The sequence below is a fragment of the Alternaria metachromatica genome (genome assembly GCF_023757995.1).
Source record: "Alternaria metachromatica strain BMP 0045 chromosome Unknown scaffold_64, whole genome shotgun sequence".
NCBI classification, from domain to species: Eukaryota; Fungi; Ascomycota; class Dothideomycetes; order Pleosporales; family Pleosporaceae; genus Alternaria; species Alternaria metachromatica.
In genome coordinates this window covers 19,628-38,906 of record NW_026055555.1, presented here as the reverse complement: position 1 = coordinate 38,906, position 19,279 = coordinate 19,628, and the positions used below count along the sequence as shown (strand labels likewise).

The 19,279-nt window shown below is 54.3% G+C and overlaps 3 protein-coding genes across 3 annotated transcripts; all 3 read left to right on the top strand.

Moving 5' to 3' along the window:
• Positions 1–422: 422 nt before the first annotated feature.
• J4E83_011075 (uncharacterized protein) lies at positions 423–1,229 on the top strand (the record flags this gene model as incomplete). Its single annotated transcript, XM_049337951.1, has 1 exon — positions 423–1,229. One exon carries the CDS (start codon positions 423–425, stop codon positions 1,227–1,229), a length of 807 nt encoding a protein of 268 aa, XP_049182943.1.
• A 1,146-nt stretch (positions 1,230–2,375) lies between these two features.
• J4E83_011074 (uncharacterized protein) lies at positions 2,376–2,759 on the top strand (the record flags this gene model as incomplete). The annotated part of the gene is made up of 1 exon (XM_049337950.1): positions 2,376–2,759. One exon carries the CDS (start codon positions 2,376–2,378, stop codon positions 2,757–2,759), a length of 384 nt encoding a protein of 127 aa, XP_049182942.1.
• Positions 2,760–3,597: 838 nt separating this feature from the next.
• J4E83_011073 (uncharacterized protein) lies at positions 3,598–15,690 on the top strand (the record flags this gene model as incomplete). The annotated part of the gene is made up of 3 exons (XM_049337949.1): positions 3,598–3,642; positions 3,698–15,542; positions 15,596–15,690. 3 exons carry the CDS (start codon positions 3,598–3,600, stop codon positions 15,688–15,690), a joined length of 11,985 nt encoding a protein of 3,994 aa, XP_049182941.1.
• Positions 15,691–19,279: the final 3,589 nt, after the last annotated feature.

Here is a 19,279-nt window from a genome sequence, read left to right as displayed (position 1 = left end):
AGCAGTTGCATGACTGGGGCTTGTTGTCCTTGCAATACATCGATGCAGAATTGGCCAATCCAGTGTCGAGTCGACGAACACCTTCCTCGGCTGCGATCTTAGTTACCGGTTGTTTCCACTTCATCGATGAGCCCACTGATACCTTGGCGGTGCCTGGCACTATGCCCTGTCTTCTCGACTTGATCGTCGTCATGGGTAGATTGAGCTTGGCCATATGCCTGGCCGAACATCTTAGGATTATAAGAAGGTAGGACGCCGGCTTCAGTTGGAGATCATCATCAGTCAACACTGCCAGCAACACTACAGTTCACAGGCCCGGTGCTTACATTCGCTCGTACCTTCTTCGCTTCTTCTCTATCTCCTTGTCAATAGCAGATTCAACTTTCATCCCTCTTCCCCCTATACATCCACCAGTCAACACCATGTACGCCAAATCCGTCCTCATCGCCGCCCTTGCCGGCTTCGCTTCCGCCAGCCCCATCGAAGTCGAGAGCCGCCAGCTCTTTGGTGGTGGAATCGGCGGCACAGGATCCAGCTCGAGCGAGTTCAGCCGCGGCGGCTGCAAAGACGTCCTCTTCGCCTTTGCCCGTGGCTCCACGGAGATCGGCAACATGGGAACAGTCGTCGGACCGCCGACCTCGAACGGCCTCAAGAAAGAATTCGGCGCCGACGCCGTCGCGACCGAGGGAATCCCCTACGCCGCCTCCATCGGCACCAACGTCCTCCCCGGCGGCACCGACACACGCTCCAAGAACATGATGGCCGACACCCTCAACAGCATGGCGCAGAAATGCCCCGACTCCGTCATCGTCGCTTCAGGCTACTCCCAAGGCGCAGCCGTCTGCCACCGCGCCATCGAAGGCCTCGACCCCGCCGTCATGCAGCAAATCGCCGGTGTCGTCACTTACGGCGACACCCAGAAGCTGCAGGACAGGGACCAGATCCCCAACTTCCCCAAGGAGAAGGTCAAGATCATTTGCCAGCCTGGCGATGCTGTTTGCCTCGGTACGCTGAGCGTGCTGCCTGCGCACTTGACATATGGTGTCCGCGCGGATGAGGGCGTGGCTTTCCTTGTGCAGCAGATTAAGGGTGTGCAGGCGAAGATCAAGGCGAGGAACGCGAAGAGGGACGCTGTTGAGGTAGACGCAGAGACGCAGAGGCAGGCTGAGAAGATGGACGCTGAGATGCAAGAGGCGATTAAGCAGGCTGCTCAGGAGATTGAGGCTTAAGGGTTGATTTGGGGATTGACTTGATGGGATTTGGGGCTGGATACATGTGTGGCTGGATCACTTGGGGATGTTTATGACCTTCTTTACTTTCTTTTATCTTTTCTTTCTTGGATTGTAGTGTTATCTTACGAATTTGATTGGATTGGGCCCAGCATATTTGAGCATCTTGCGTTTGTGCTGAGTGACGTCTTTGTGCAATTAGTGAGAAGAGCATCATGAGATGGGAAGAAAATGCATATGAGTTGGGTGTTACGGTTGATCGTCAACTAGATCGTGTCCGAGATAGGCAAGTTACGATAAGGTGTTGATTCTGGCACCGTCGCTTGCCCCGACTGCCCCGAATGCTCCCCGCTGCCTGCCCCGCTTTGATAAATCGCCGCAACGACTCAGGCTTCAGCCACCATTCTGACGAGAAGGCAACACAAGCGATAGCTCTCGATGCGTGGAAGTTCCATTGCGCCTTTTTCCCTTCCAGAATTATCTTTACCATGTGTTTCAAACTTCCAGTATGAGAAGCTCACGGGACCGAGATGACATCAATACCCAGCGCATATCATACTACGAGCCTAAAGGCGCACGAACAAACATGTTCAACCCTCTCATTCCAAAGACGAGAGAACATCTGGGTTAAGGCAACGTTCATTGTACTATCAAACCAAATCGCTCCCGACAACTGACGCCCCGCCGCCCAGTCGTAGAATTCCATGGTCACGCCGTACGACATGCATACTAGCCTTGTACACGTGTACAAGATGCAGACAAAGGTACGGGATTAGGGAGTGCCCTGATGCTAGTCGTAACCATAGATTGAGCATATCCTCCGGCCATTCACATCAAGCCCCGTTACACCATCACGCAGTGAGCCAGAAGCGGCCTCCAACGGCGCCGGCAGAAGACGCAAATCGCCAATCACCATGTTACGCAGCATACCAAGAAGATCCGAAGCGAGACTAGGTAGTCTGCCACTATGGTGGAGTTACGCAGTAGCTCGCGGATGATCATTCGCTGGGAGAGTAGCTGTGCGGACCATTCGAGCACTTACACCCTCCTACCTCTACCATATCAAGACGAACTACTACACTACTTACCAACGCGAGAACCTCTAAACACCGTCTCTCAGACAATACCAAACACGACACGCCCACCATGCCCTCCCCACCACCCACGCCCGAAGAAGCCCAGCGCCGCCAAACCGAAGCGCGCGCAGCCGTCACCGCATCCCTCGCCAGCGTCGGCGCGTCCGTCGACAACGAGATGCGCACGCGCACCGCCGACCTGCACGCCAACTCTGCCGCAATCGCAAAGCAGGAAAAGGAGCTAGCGAAGCAGACGGCGGCACTGGCGAAACAGACTGCCGAGTGGGATAAACTGCTTCAGGGCGGCACGAAGAAGTTGAATGAGGTGGGGGATATTCAGAACTGGGCGGAGATGATTGAGAGGGATTTGCTGGTGTTGGAGGAGACGGTTAGGTTGGTGGATGGGAAGGGGAGGGAGAGGGAGGAGTCGGCGAGTGGGACGGGGGGTTGGTAGACGATACCAAGACATGGCAAGGAATGTACGGTGACGGTCGTGGTATGAATGATGAAGTGCTGTTGAGTAATATATAATATTGTTATCAAGTCTCCGGATTGCATATCCAGGTATGCTGCCTTTCGGTGGTGAGATAGTAATATGCCTGCTACCGGAAATTATATGGGACGACGGATGTCAGTGTAACCGGCCCATGAATTAATGTGAATGCGCCCCAACAGGCCCACCGCAACCGCAATCGTGATACCGTCTCGTCACCTTCTGCAGAGAGAGTGACGACAGCGCGTCGCTTTCGTGACGCTCTAAGCTTGGATCATCGGGCACGGACCACGTCTCTATGATTGCGGAAACTGCTACTTGCGGTGCTCGTAGCTGGAGCTCCAACAACACCTTCACCTCACCCACCACCCGCCTGCCGACACAGAGGCTCCCGCTATTTCACGGCTGGCACCTGCACCCTGCCACAAAGTCCCCAACTAGCTGCCCAAGATCCACGCCTGCACCGTGGAATCTACCAGCAACCCACCACCCACGCCTCTCCGCCGCCAACCCGCCCGCTTATAGCCATCGCAACATTTCGCGGCGACCGCTTTTGTGTGCAGACCCACCGACGACATACATCATCACGACCCCGCTTTTCGCTCCACTAAAGCCGCAGCCACTTTGGGTTTCTGCGCTTCCGGTAAAGGCAATCGCAGCCTGCCTCTAGACATCCTCTCACGCCACGGACACGGCGCCGTGCTATCCGACCGCCTACACGCAACCACTGCTCGCTAGACACCGGCTTCATAGAGCTTGCATGTGAGCAAGCTTCGTCTTCCGAGCGCCCGGCGCAAACATGAAGATCAAGAAACAGGCTACATCGCGACATGAGTCGACTCTGGTAAGCTGCAGCTCCCCGCGCTCCCCGCCCTCGCCACTGCTAACACAGCGCGTAGTCGCCGATGATAGCAGACTTTGTGAAGGCGACCGAGTCAATACCGCTGTTCCAGCTGCCCGCACATCTCGCCTCGTTCCCCAGGCACTGGCCCTTTCCCCGCGGTGACGCATACCACTGGATCCCCGCCCTGAACCGCTTCGACCACATCCTCGAGCTCTTCAACAAGGAATATGGCCTGGTAGACGGTCCCCAGACACAGGCCTTCCAGCGCCGGCTGCTGCTCAAGGGCGATGCCGAGGAAGGAAGCACCAGCTCCGAGCAAACCACGACCGATGCCGTCCTGGATACCCTGCACGTATCCCGGGATGGCGATCGCGAGCTGGTCGAGCAGATCCTCAACTTCACGCGGATGCTCTTGGAGAACTGCGGGAACCGTAGTCTGTATTCCAGCAGTGAGCGCCTGGACAAGCTGCTAAACACGACCTCCACATCCCTCCTCAAGGCCACGCTTCGTCTAGGCCATCGCCTCGCTCAGCGCTATGCTGCCGCACGCATGCGCTTGGCCCCGGCCACCCTGCACCCGTCCCTTCTCTCCAGCCACTACAATATCAACCTCGACAAGGTCCAGAAGCTGGCTAGCCCATTCGCAAAAGGCCCCGCAACGGCAGCACCTGTCTTCGGTACTCCAGCAGGCAAGGGCAAGGACCGCGCTGGCAGCACTGATAAGGTCAGTCCGTCCGACCTAGTCGCTCTGTACTCTCTGTCCGAGTCATCGATGAAGCAGGAGTTCGGAGGCGTCCTTATTTCGTACTATGAGCCCACCCCCTCGTCCGAAGCAGAGGGCAGTAAGCAGGCATCTACAGAGGCACCCGCGCCCACCACGCCGACTCCCGTACGGAGGACGTCCAGCATGGGACCCAACCGAACACCGAGACAGCCCCAGCCTGCACCCGCTACCGATTCGCCGAGCACACCTGCCTTCACTCCCGGACAATCCAGTAATACAACGAACGGGCCCAAGACGTTCCAGCTGTCAGCGGACAAGGTACACAAGACCGACATACACGACCTCATAAAGGAAGGACTCGCAAGTCTACCGGAGACGGTGCACTACGAATTCCTCCACAAGCTCCGCATCGCAAAGATGTTCAACGAGGGACGCACAGGGCGCGACAGTGCAGTTGCCATCCGCCTACTGTCCATTGCGAACATCGGTTACGTACATGTCGAGAAGGAGTTCATGGCCAAGCTGGGTCAGCAAGACGCAGACGAACCACGCCGGTTACAACTTGCCTACCAACTCTCCGAGCTCGTCCATCCGCCTGGAAACGGCGAGACTGGCATTTCGATGGAGCTGCAAACATATACTATGAGCGCGCTCGAGGCCCTTGCAAAGCACAAGTCTAAAGCGGCTGATGTTTGCACCGCCCTTAGTGTCAACGTTAACCACGGTGTGTTGTTCTACGTTGTGCGTAAGCTGGTCGCTGGCCTCGGCGAGGAAACTGGTAACCCGGATGATATCGAGGAGGACGAGTGGCGCGACGCTTTGTTCTCTCTGCTGAACACTCTGCCGACGTCTCAAACACGCACTGGTGAGCAGATGGTGGCTGCGGGGCTCCTGGAAATTCTTGTCGATGTCCTCAAGCTGCGTACAGCAAAGGCAGAGCGCAACCACCCCAAGATTCTCAACTTCCTTGATACCTTTGTGTACAACCTGCGAGACGCCTTCTCAGCCCTCGTGGCCGCGAAGGGGCTCGAAATCATTGCTGATCTGATGCAATACGAGGTCGACACCTCCAAGAAGCTCGCAGAGGAGGACAAGGGCATGCCCAAGGAGTACAAGACTCAGCTTACTGATTATCAAATTCCGTTCTATCACCAGCAGAGTCTACGCTGGCTTTTCAAGTTCCTCAACCACATGATGTCGCATACAGGCGGAAACTTCGATCGTTTGATGCGAAACTTGCTTGACTCACAACAGCTGCTCAGCAGCTTGCGCACTGTGCTATCAAACGCCAAGACGTTCGGCTCAACTGTTTGGAGCATGGCTGTCACGATCCTTACCAGCTTCATCAACAATGAACCCACTAGCTACCAAGTCATCGCCGAGGCAGGTCTGAGCGATGCGTTCTTGGAGACAGTCGCGGGAGAGCCTGCTTCAGAATCGACGGCTGCAGCCAACAATGACCCCAGTGCTTCAACACCAACGACATACGCTCCTAGGGAGGGCGGAAAGCCACTTGCCGAGGGTATCTTGCCTGTAGCTGAAGCCATCTCGACCCTGCCCCCGGCTTTCGACGGTATCTGCTTGGCTGAAGCTGGTATGAAGCTGTTCCAGTCATCGACCGCCCTCCAGCGATTCTTCGAGATCTTCGAGAGCCCTGCTCACATCAAAGCTCTTGACGCTGATACGGAGATGCCTACCCTGATCGGAAACTCTTTCGATGAGCTAGTGCGCCATCACCCGCCTCTCAAGGCACGCGTTCTTGCCTGTCTAAGCGAGCTGATCGCGCGTGTGGTCCAACTTTGCGCCGACAAGGCCGAGAAGGAAGGTGTAGGAGCCAAGCTTTGGACTGAGGATGCTGCTGGAAAGCTCACCGTGGCAGGCGGCCGCCAAGCGCTTTCTGCATCAGGCTCGCAGCAAAGTACAGCTCAAGCATCAGGGACCACAAGCACTGATGTGGAGATGAAAGATGCTGATGAGACTGCTAATGAACCAGTCGATTACAGTCAAATCACCGAGACTGAGGACAGCACCAAGGGCCCTACCACCGGTCAGTACATCCGCGTACTCTGCCGTTTTCTCTCTGGGTTCTTCTCAAACCACGCCATGTGCGCTGCGTACGTCGAGCTTGATGGTGTAGATTCTATCCTTGACATTTCAAGTCTCGCTTGCTTAGACCCAAAAGCAAGCGAGTATCGCAGCATGTGCGAGCAATTTGGCCACGTTGTTCAGGTACTTGTTGAACAGAAGCCCCATATTGCGGTGCCTTCTCTGATCAAGCGGACACAAGTGGCCTTGGAGCGCCTGCAACCACTCCTGGATCACACCGGCAAGCAAGCCTTCTTCGCACCTTTCACAAGCACTGGTACTTCCCAGAGTCCAGAGCACATGCAGCAAGGTACACAATACGTCAAAGCCTTAGTGTCGGCCCATACCCTCGTCGGAGCCATGACATTGACCTTCCAGAGCCAGATGTACACAACCCGCTCCTCTCACAATGTCTCCAGTCAAGTCAATCTTGCGGACATGTACGCACGTCTTGTGGACAGTCTCGGAAAGCTGCATCGAAGCTGTGTTTGGGAAGAGCTGTTGCTCCAGCGCAACATGCCCACAGAATGGGAGAAGGAGACGCGGATCACGAGTTCTGGTTTCGGCAACGATGAAGCCGACAACGTGTTCCGCCTTGGAAACAGTGCGACCGAACCACCTGCCAACGGAGACGCTGCCGCCTCTGGATCAGCTTCTGAGACCACGGCTCCAAGCCAGAACAGTGCACAGTTCAAGAACACGCAAACTCTCCGCAATCTGCTTAGTAGGATACCTATGGAAGTCGCACCGTTCTTCCAGTCGCTTGGCAAACTACTCTTGTTCCGCCGCAGTCTTGAGGCTTACCAAAGGCAATGTGCAACGGTCGTGTCAGACCAGCTTGCTCAGGCAGTCATTGACCAGCTCGAGTACGAAGGTCCCAAGGAATCAGAGATCATTGAGGACCGCTATGCGTACTGGATCATCATTCTTACTTCGCTGTCACAGCTTATCGTGGAGGTAAACCTCGATCGATCGCAAGCGTTGACCCTGTTGCTTGTGTCCTTCCGCAATCTCGGTGGATTCGACGTTCTGGCGAATATCCTCAACCAGTTCTACGAATCGGCGCTTGAGATCACCCAGAAGCAGGCAGAAGATACTAGTGAGGAGTCAAAGCGAGTGCTCAACCTCTCTCTCGGAGGTATCAAGATTATTCTGGCCTTCTTCTCCCAGATCATCAACTTCAAAGTCATCTCAGAGTCGCCACAGACGTCATCGATGCAAACCCGGCCGGATCGCGATCGGGAGCGGGCTGATCACTTCTTGACTGCTCAGTTTCTTGTTGAGATACGCTACGCCGTTATTGTGCCTGTGGAAAAGATCTGGAATTCTGATCTCATGGATAAGGCTACTACGTCGTTGGTGAAGACATCTGTCAACATACTGAAATCTGTTCTCGAGTGCGAAGGTGAGCATGGAGCTTACAAGAGCATCGACAAGATTCCAAAGCGTAGCAAGCCCATAATCAAGCCTTGGACTGCCCGAAACGGAGACCACTTGCCGCGCTTGAAAGACAAGGGATACGAGGAGAGCCTTGCTGAAGAAGCCTTGTATCGATGCTGCGACAACTTCAACATGGCGGAGGAGTATTGCAAGAACCAAGTCCGCCCAAGTGCCTCAAGAAATCCTATACCACAGTATGAGATCCAAGCGCGAGGCCCGCCATCCGCTTCACCAAGTCGAGCTGAAGTGGTGGTTCCCGAGCACCCAGATGACGCTAGCATGACAGGGAGCGAAGTGACGCGGGATGAAGATGGTTCTGAGCACCCGGAGACACAGTCCGTCCATATGGAAGACGCCGACGCTTCGACTGCAGAGTCAGAGGCGCCTACATCTACTACACCTGTGCCCGGTGATCAGTCAAGCCAAACACCCGCTGCGCCCCAGGACGCTCTTGCTTATCAGAAGCGGATGGCTAACGGCAATTCGACCCAGCTCGTTGCCATAGACCAGCTGGATGAGCAGCGAGCCAAGCTCCGCCAGAATCTCGTTGATCGATGTCTCGACATGCTCAACTCGCACGACGATGTCACCTTTGAGCTGGCAGACCTCATTATTGCCGCCGTTTCGAAAGCGCCCGACCCACCCGAGATGCGTGCCGAGATTGGTATGATGCTTGTGCAGTCTCTCATGTCGCTGCAGAGTGAAGACGACTTCCGAACCCAGAGCAAGAAGATAGCAGCTTCGGCCCATCTCCTAGCATTGGTGCTTCAAGAAAAGGATTTCTACGACGTTATTGTTGAACAGCTGAAGGAACACTTCACTACCTTGTTGGGCTTCATCAAAATCTTCCCAGATCAGTCTCCAGAGGATTCATCACCTTGGATTGGCCAGGTCTTGCTTATCGTCGAACGACTACTGGCTGAGGATCAACTTCCGCATCAAGTTCAATGGACTCCGCCGACAGAAGAGTCCCAGGAAGAGACCACAGTCGACGATCTACCGCAACCTATCGTCAGTATCGAGGAGAAGGATCTGCTTTTCAACGCAATCATCGAGATGTTGCCTCGCATCGGCAAAGACGAGTCGCTGGCTCTGTCTGTGACACGAGTGCTAGCTATGCTTACTCGCACGCGTAAGATTGCCACGCGTCTTGCGGAAAAGCGCAACATTCAACGTCTGTTCCTCATGGTAAAGCAGCTTGCTGGTATCACTAATGAGGGTCTTCGAAGCGCTTTCATGATTGTGCTTCGTCACATGATTGAAGACGACGAGATGATTCGCCAGATTATGCGCACCGAGATCCAGCAGATGTTTGAGTCGCGCGACCGAAGGCAGACAGACACTACTGGCTACACTCGCCAGATGTACGCGCTAGCCATCCGTGCGCCTGAGATCTTCGTTGAAGTCACCAACGAGAAGCTTCAACTCAAGGGATTCGATCCTAATCAGCGACCGCAGACTCTTATTCTTAAGAAGACCGATCCACCTCCAACTGAGCCAACTGAGCCAACAAGTGTCGTTGAGTCTTCAGAGGTTACCGCTGAGGCCGATAAACCCAAGGAGTCTAGCGAAGCGCCTAAGCAGCCGTTCCTTGAGCGAACAAAGACTTCAGATCTTAAGGTGCCTGTAGTTGAGAACCCCGATGGTGTTATCCATTACCTTCTTTGCGAGTTGCTTGCTTACAAGGAGGCTGAAGATAAGCCTGAGCCTGCTAAGCCTACCGAGAAGCCCGCAGAGAAGCCCGCCGAGGGTGCAACTGAAGCACAGGCAAGCAAAGAGTCGAGCTCGGACGCCGCCACCACGACCCCAGCTGCCGCACCTACAGAGTCTGCTAAGCCCGAGAAGCCTGTGTTCAAGGCTGAAGCGCACCCAATCTACATCTACCGCTGCTTCATCTTGAAGTGTCTGGCTGAGCTTCTGCAGAGCTACAACCGCACGAAGATTGAGTTTATCAACTTCTCCAGGAAGGCTGACCCTTACACTGTGACACCATCAAAGCCTCGCTCCGGTGTCCTGAACTACCTTCTCAACAACGTGGTGCCCATTGGTAGCTTGAGCCATGAAGGCGACCTCGCTTTCAAGAAGAAGCTGGCGACATCAAACTGCGCCATCGACGTCATCGTTTCACTGTGCAACAAAACGGGAGAGTTCGTTCTGCCGAAAACCGACGTACCAGTGTCGCCATACACAGAAACTGAGCCAGACCTGCTTTTCGTACGCAAGTTCGTCCTTGAGCATGCTCTGAAGGCGTTCAAGGATGCCAACGCTTCGGATGAACCACTCGACATGAAGTACTCTCGTCTGCTGAGCATTGCCGACATCTTTAGTAGGATGGTGTCGCAACGTCCCAATGGAGAGATGCTTACTCAGAACGCCGATCTGACACCCAACCTGAAGCAGATGGCCAAGATCATGTACGAGAAGAACTTTGTCACCATCCTGACAACAGCGATTTCGGACATTGATCTCAACTTCCCAAATGCCAAGCGAGTGGTTAAGTACATTCTCAAGCCTTTGAAGTGGCTTTGCTACGTAGCCATGGATCTGAGCATGCACTATGATACTGGTTCAGCCCCAGACTCCGCCGACGAGTACGAGATCTCCACAGCATCTGACGACGATCTCGTTGACAACACACGCGAAGAGACGCCTGATCTGTTCCGCAACTCGACGCTCGGCATGTTTGAAACTGGTGACTCGGAATCTGACGAAGACTCTGAAGACGATGAGGGCGAGGAAATGATGTACGACGATCCTTATGCGGATGATATGGAGTACGACGAGGCTGATATCGGTGACGACGATGTTGTTTCCGATGACGATGAGGAGATCCTTGGGGAGATGGGTATGGACATTGACGGTATGGGTCCTATCGAAGGTCTCCCCGGCGACATCGATGTCGAGATCGAGGTTGACGACGATGGCAACCAAATGGGAATGGGCTCTGATTCTGACGAGAACTCTGATGACGATTCAGAAGACGATGAGGATGACGACGAAGATGACATGGATGACATGGACGATGGAGGTGACGACGATATGGACGACATGGATGAGGCCATGGACGCCATGGAGGAAGTCACTGGTGACGATGAGAACGCCAGTCTCGCCGAAGATCAAGAAGATGACTGGAGTGATGACCAGGACGACTTCCCTGGCGGCCCCAACGGCGAGGGCAATATGGGCCCCGGCGCCCTCGGCTTTGTGCTTGATCCTCCTCAGCTTCTTGAACAAATGCGTCAGCAAGGTGGAGATCTCGAAGACTTCTTAGATGACGAGATGGCGGAAGAAGGTCCGTTGCTTCATAGGATAGAACGCTTATCACGGTCGCTAACCCAACTAGATATGGACGAGGAAGAAGAGGAGTACGATGAAGAAATTCATTACGATCCTGGAATGGAGGATGAAGACGATGCTATGCCCGAGATGGGGTGGGGAGGTAGCTGGGAAGACGCTCAAGCCCCTGCCGTTCGACATACCCACCGCCTCAGCCCATGGATGTTCCCCGCAGGGCCGGGTGATCGGATTCTTGTACCAGCCTACCGTTCGCATCGCCCAGGTGCGGGTCCTCGTGTTACTGACGACGGTATCAACCCCTTGCTTCAGCGAGGTGGTCGCTCTGCTGGACGAGATGGTCTACCGCGCAACGAAGGCCAGAGCGACTGGGTTCATGCTATTGAAGGCCGTGGTCCCCGCGTCTTCAGCCAGTCCGACAGCCCGGTCTCGTTCATCAGCAATCTTTTGAACGCTATGAGCTCTACTACTGGCCCGACAATACACCAGCACGGAGGCGCGTTGCACCTTTCTTTCGCCAATCCCATGGGTATGCCACCCTTCGACAGCGGGATGCGACGCGATATTGCTCGCATGCGAGAGTCGTACACATCACGCACTGCTCGCGAAGACCCACATTCTGCGGTATCATTCGTCAAGGCGTACACCAGCCAGCGCTGGCAGGAAGAAGCCCGGATTCTATTCGGTCCTGGCGCGATAGAGAAGAGCCAGCGAGTGGTCAACTCCATCCTGAAGGTCATGGTTCCTCCTGCTATGGAAGCGGCGAAGAAGCGTCTAGAAGAACGCCAGGCTGAGGTCGCACGCAAACTCAAGGAAGAGGCGGAACAGAAAGAGCAGAAGGAACGTGAAGAGCGCGAGAAGCGTGAGGCGCAAGAGAAGGAGGATCGTGAGCGAGAGGAACGTGAAGCTGCTGAGGCTGCGAGCCGAGCTCAAGAGGAGCCCGCAGAAAGCGAGCCAAAGACTGAGGCCGAAACTGCACCTGAAGCGCAAGCCATGGAGGGCGTTGAGGTCGGAGAGTCTTCGTCAGCGCCCGCCGACGCCTCCGCTGCGGCTGAGCCCGCGCCTGCGGAACCTGCTGCGCCTCCAGCACCGCGAGTCACAACAACGATTAGAGGTCATGAGTATGACATTACGGACTTGGGCATCGACACCGAGTATCTAGACGCTCTTCCCGAGGATCTGCGCGAGGAAGTCTTGATGCAGCAGGTAGCTGAACGTAGAGCCGAACAACGGGCTCAAGCGCGACGACAAGAGCAGCAGCAGTCGCAAGCCCCGGCACAAGCACAAGCCCCGGCCGCGCCCGAGGAGGCAGGTCCAGCAGGTGAAGCACCTACAGACATCAACCCAGACTTCTTGGCTGCTCTTCCTCCAGAGATCCGAGATGAGTTGCTTGCACAGGAGGCGCAAGAGCGTCGACGCCGAGAGCGGGAAGAGCGCCGCCGTCGCGACCAAAGCAGTGCTGGCGCCGCCCCTCCACAGGCAGAAGATATGGATCCTGCAAGCTTCTTCGCATCGCTGGACCCCAATCTGCGAGCTGCTGTACTTATGGATACCGATGAGAGCATTCTGCGCCAACTTCCACCTGACATGTCTGCGGAAGCTCGAGCAATGGGAGGTGATCGCCGGTTACACCAGTTCAACGACTTCGGCTATAGACGTGATCGCCGCGCGCAGCCAGACGACCCTTCGCAGAAGAAGAAGACGCGTCCTTGCGTTCAAATGCTTGACAAGGCAGGCGTTGCCACGCTCCTAAGGCTCATGTTCATCCCACAACAGGGCAGCGCCAAGGGTAGCCTGAGCTCCATCCTTCGCTATGTCTGCGAGAACCGTCAAAACCGCGCCGAGGTCATTAGCATCCTGCTCTCCATTCTTCAAGACGGTAGCGCCGATGTGAATGCAGTTGAAAAGAGCTTTGCTCAGTTGTCTATCCGAGCAAAGCAGCCTCAGCAGCCAGCAGACAAGACTCCGAAGATCTCCCGCAAGAATGGCGCTCTATCGATCAACGCTGATGTCTCTCCACTCATGGTCGTTCAGCAATGTCTCAACACACTTACCCAGCTGACTGAGAAGAACCCTGCTGTATGGCAGTTCTTCCTGACTGAGCACGAGACTGGCGTCGGTTTCAAGAATCGTGCCAACCGCAAGGGCAAGGCGAAGGAAAGCAAGGCAAACAAGTACCCAGTCAATGCGCTCCTCACCTTGCTGGACCGTAAGCTTATCGTGGAGAGTTCTACCATCATGGAGCAATTGACGTCACTGCTCAAGGTCATCACGGCACCACTTCAAGTCCTCAAGAAGGAGAAGGAGAAGGCTGCTGAAGACGCAAAGAAGGAGGCGGAGGCCTCTGCGGAGGGTCAGACTACTGACAATGAGCCTGCTGATACCACAACCACGGCGGCTCGCCCAGACGGTCAAGACACGGAGATGACGACTGCTCCCGAGAACGCCGCTCAGCCAGATACTGCTACTGAGGGCGAGGGCAGTACCTCCAAGCCTGACGAGTCAAAGGCCGAAGAAGACAAGAAGAAGCACCGTACACTCACACCACCCGATGTGCCTGAAGCCAACCTTCGACTTGTCGCTAAGATTCTGGCTGCTCGAGAGTGCAACAGCAAGGTCTTCCAGGAGACTTTGTCGGTTATCAGCAACCTCTCGCCCATCCCAGGTGCCAAAGAGATCTTCGGTCAAGAATTGCTTGGTATTGCCAAGGATCTTGCTAGCTCAACACTTCAGGATCTTGCGAGCTTGACAGTCCAAGTTTCAAAGGCAAGCTCGCCTACTGACGTCCAAGGCATCGCACTCGCCAAGTTCTCCCCAGCAAGCTCCGATCAGACCAAGCTGCTGAGGGCACTGACAGCGCTTGACTATCTCTTCGATCCGTCGCGCGATAGCAAGGACAAGCCTGAGGCCGCTGCAGAGGCACTTGAGCCCGCTCAGAAGGAAGACATCCTCTTGACTCTATACGAGGATTCTGCTTTCGCGCCACTATGGGAAAAGCTCAGCGAATGTCTCACTGTCATCCGCCAGCGCGGCAACATGCTCAACATTGCTACTACGCTGCTTCCGCTGATTGAGAGTCTGATGGTTGTTTGCAAGAACACCACACTCAAGGACATGCCTCTGTCCAAGATGCTTCCCAAGGAGTTCGCTTTGTCTAGTCCGCCACCTGAGAGCAGGATGGAGAACCTGTTCTTCAACTTCACTGAAGAGCACCGCAAGATTCTCAACGATCTTGTACGCCAGAACCCCAAGTTGATGAGCGGAACTTTCTCCCTACTTGTGAAAAATTCCAAGGTGCTAGAGTTCGACAACAAGCGCAACTACTTCAACCGAAAGCTTCATTCGCGAGGTGGCGACCGACAACAACACCAGCCTCTCCAGCTCTCTGTTCGTCGAGACCAAGTCTTCCTAGACTCTTTCAAGTCGCTGTACTTCAAGTCTGCCGATGAGATGAAGTTCGGCAAGCTCAGCATCCGCTTCCACGGTGAGGAAGGTGTTGACGCTGGTGGTGTTACCCGCGAGTGGTTCCAGTCCATCTCACGACAGATGTTCAACGCCGACTACGCTCTCTTTGTACCTGTCGCTTCCGACCGCACGACATTCCACCCCAATCGCCTTAGTTCGATCAACCCTGAGCATCTGATGTTTTTCAAATTCATTGGTCGCATCATCGGCAAAGCACTTTACGAAGGCCGCGTCCTCGACTGCCATTTCAGCCGAGCGGTCTACAAGCAGATCATGGGCAAGCAGGTCAGTCTCAAGGATATGGAGACGCTTGACCTTGAGTACTACAAGTCCTTGGAATGGATGATTCACAACGAGATCACGGATATTATAACGGAAACCTTCTCAGTTGAAGTCGAAGCCTTTGGAGAGATGCAAACCGTCGACCTCATCGAAAACGGCCGTAACATTCCCGTTACCGAAGATAACAAGCACGAGTACGTCCGCCTCATCACTGAGCACCGTCTTGTAGGCGCCGTCCAAGAGCAGCTCGAGAACTTCCTCAAGGGCTTCCACGATATCGTTCCGGCGGAGCTCGTCTCCATCTTTAGCGAACAGGAGCTCGAACTTCTCATTTCCGGTCTGCCTGACATCAATGTGGATGACTGGAAGAACAACACCGAGTACCACAACTACACAGCTGCCTCGCCACAGATCCAGTGGTTCTGGCGCGCTGTCCGAACGTTCGAGAAGGAAGAGCAAGCCAAGCTGCTTCAATTCGTCACTGGTACAAGTAAGGTGCCGCTCAATGGTTTCAAGGAGCTCGAGGGTATGAACGGCTTCTCCAAGTTCAACATCCATCGCGATTACGGCAGCAAGGATCGTCTGCCATCTAGCCATACTTGCTTCAACCGTAAGCTATACCCCCTACCCTTTGTCTCAACCCAATACTAACAAATCTGACAGAACTCGACCTCCCTGAGTACGAGACGTACGAAGATCTTCGCAAGGCCCTTTACACCGCCATGACAGCTGGTGGCGAGTACTTTGGCTTCGCCTAAACTTACCCCGCTCGCTGTCACAGACAACGAACGAACGGCCTCTTTACCTCACGAATATCGCTTTTTCGATGATTACATATTACGATCTTCTTTGCATTGCAGGCGCAGGAAGGGGCGTGTATGTGTGTACCGGGAATATGAACTATACCCTTTCAGGTGAGGGGAGAAGGAATGAGCATTTGGTAGATGAGAAGAAGAGTAGTGATTGATGGTTTATGCCCTGGGCTCTTTTTTTTCTTCTTCTTTTTCTCTCTCTGTGTACGAATATCAGTTCAAAATTGGAGTGGAGGGAGTTTTTCACGAGTTTATGAGATGGAGATGTGATGATGCAGGAATGCCTGGTCCAGCTGGCTGGTTTCGAACAGATGGGAATGAGGATGATCTGGGAGTGCAGGCCCGGGTTGTCTCTCTAGACCTTGATGGGAGACTGGTTGGGTGGACTGGGTGGAGAGGATTAGTGAGGTGTTAGATAGAGGTTATGAGTTTCTTTACTCGATATGCTTGTTCTTGAGTCTGTGAACGGCGTGAAGTTTGATGGATGTTTTGCGTGAGAGTTGCAGTAATGGTGTCGTCATATTCGCCTGGTATACTGAAGCGCATCGCTAGCTAGTGTACGCACTTTTCCACGCATGTTCCTTTCAGTTCAAGTGTTGCGCTCATTACGTACCATGTCGAAAGTGCAATGGAGGGGCTTTACCTGACCTGGGCAGTCAGGCACGGCTTACCCGATTAGGGCAACTATCGCATCCCACAACATTGTGGGGGAAGAGGCACCGAACAACATCACCTTGGTTCTTTATAATGTGCTTTCTGGGACTGATTTCATCTCAAATATCACATTGACGTTACTACTACTACTAAGAATTCTACGAACTTGCATCAAACAGTAAGCTCAAGCCTCCTCCCAGATGGGATGGAACCGAGGTGGCGGTCTCACAGCATTTACTAACGCGCATCGTGAAATCAGTGTCTGGAACCCTCGTCCCCCTCACCATCATCAAAGGCGCAGGCCATGAATTTATCCCCCTGCCAAAAGGCGACAACGCGACTGTCGCCGATTTCCACACGTAAGCCGCCCCCTCCCTCCCCTCCCTCCTCTCCAGCCATTCCAGCCATTCCACTATCCCCAATACCAACCCACTAACCTACCAACCCCAGCATCCGTACTCAGACCCCCTCCTCACCCGCGCACCTAACATCCGGCTTCTACAAGATCGAAGCCGGGCCTTCGAAACCTGCCTCTTATGATTTTGAAGAAACGAAATATGTGTTGAGTGGTCAGATCGATGTGCTGGATGAGGCAACGGGCATTACGCATCATCTTGTTGCGGGCGATTTTGCGTTCTTTCATGTGGGGAGTGAGTAATTGCCGATGTACGAACTGCATATGAGACAAACACTGACTTCGTACGCCCATCTTTAGGTAAAGTGCAGTTTTCGACCAAGTCGAGCGGTATGGCGTTCTATGCTGTTACGAGGCCGGTTAGGGTGGCGCATCCGGGGTTGGTGGGTAGGGAGGAGAAGACGTCGAAGTTGTGAGGAGTGAGAGAACTAGGAACGGGAAGATAGGGAAGAAAAAGAAAAGGGACAAAGATTGCAAACTATGGTATTGTGAAGTGGAGAGGAAGGGGTTGGTTGGTGTCGAATGACGCGGCGAATGAGCGTTGCGGCACAAAGTCGCTGCAGCAGAGACGCCTCTTCAGCGGCTCATGTGGGTTCGAGGTATGTAAAGTGCACGAAGAAGGATTGATGAATGATGCTACGCCAGAACCAAACCTCTCTGAATGTCGTGCGATCGTCAATATACGTGCAGCCAAGTCTTTCTTTATGCGATGATACCCAAGTACAGTCGCATGAACATGCTGGGATTCATAGCGTCGTAACAGTAGAGCGCCATACTCTCTAGAATCCAGTACAATTGCGTCGCAAGATACGAATGAACTGACCCCATGCTAGGCCAAAGTGCGCGATAGTTGTGATAGGTTGAGTTTCAACTACTAAGATTACGATGGAAATGAAGAGATAAAAGCAAAATATCACACTTGGGATCCAGCCCGGAGTGGATCCATGTACACCACGAGTATTGTGTTATGCAAGCTCTTTTTTAGGTAGCCAAGGCCATGGTATGGGATTTCCAGGTAGCTCGAGTCAAGGCACACTCCACTGAAGCTTCTCGACCAGGTACACCGCCTGCACATGAAGTCCACGATGCTTGATATGGATTCGTCGGATGTATACCGGTTTTAGCTAATGGCTTCAATTGGTTCGTGTGGTAGCGTATTGAATCGGAGGGCTAGAATGTCGGAGGGAGTCGAATGGTCCGATGTTGGCGCTTTGGTGGTGGATTTAGCGATGTGGTCCACCTCCGACTTTTAGATCAATGCTGGAATGGTTTGGTGCCTGGTCGCAGCAATCGATATGGCAATCTGTCTTGGACCTGAGTGACAACAGTAGCGTTCAGGATGCGACTTCAGCGACAAGACATTCGGAGCGATAAGAGCTGCTAAGCATCTTCTCTCCCGGATGCTTGAACAGTGATGTCTGCGCCGCCGGTTCTGCCCGAAGCGCCCCCAACCCGCCATGCGAGGACCATGCGAGAGCCATGCGAGGACCCCGGGTTCCACCCACCTACCCAACAACACGGGCTGGAGAACCGGGGGAAGACGAGGCTGGAGCGGAACAAGTCGGACGGCGTACTTCAGTAAGGTATGCGCCCTCTGCGCTGCCCTCCCGGCTCGTCCCAAACAGGCATGGGCGCCGAAGTAAAGCGTTTTCTCCGATGGTGAGGGGATATGCATGGCCTTCACACCAACCCGCCCCCCTCCCCATGCTCCGATTCCGATGCACGCATGGACTTTCTGATCTTGGGGGAATTGGCTATTCGCGCCGTTTCCTGACACATCACGAGGGCGTTCGACGTCATTGCGCGCGTTGTTTGTTGGCGTAGCGCGCAGAGTTTGGTATTGGTTGGGCCGTTCGAGATGCCTGGTAGTTTGGGAACAGCGAGAACTGGTCGCGAACGTTACGCCAGGCGCCACTGCCGCATGTTCCGCGATGCTTATCTTCATGTCAAACTTGGCGCCCTCAATACCAGCGATGAAGAAGTCTTGTTGTGGTATACCAAAGTTCCTCGAGACGACTACACGCGCGACCTTCCACACCTGTCCGGAGAGTATCTCGGCAGGAATATTGGATCCAACCGCAGAGCCGCATGTGGGGCGCTAGAAGCTTCTTTGCAGCCAAGCTCCACCAAGGCGGTCGGTCCTTTGCTTGTTTATCTCCACCCGTCTATACTCTTCCTGGGCAGCCCATGATAAGTCTGCAACAACCGGCTTTGCGCTGGTGCTTACTACCCCGGCATTGCGATCCGCGCAAGGCAAATTTTTTGCCGCGTTCGTGCCATGGAGACTCCACGCATACGTCACGTCACGTTGGTGGTGGGATGGAGAGCGCCATGGGGAGGCTTCTCCATGGGCATGGGTCGTCTCCACTGGGGTTTATAAAGGGCGGAGATGCGTCCGTTTGAGGGGTTGTTGTGAGATACCAGCCTTTTGCTGCAGCCTTTCTCCCTTTTTCTTCCTCCCTTCCT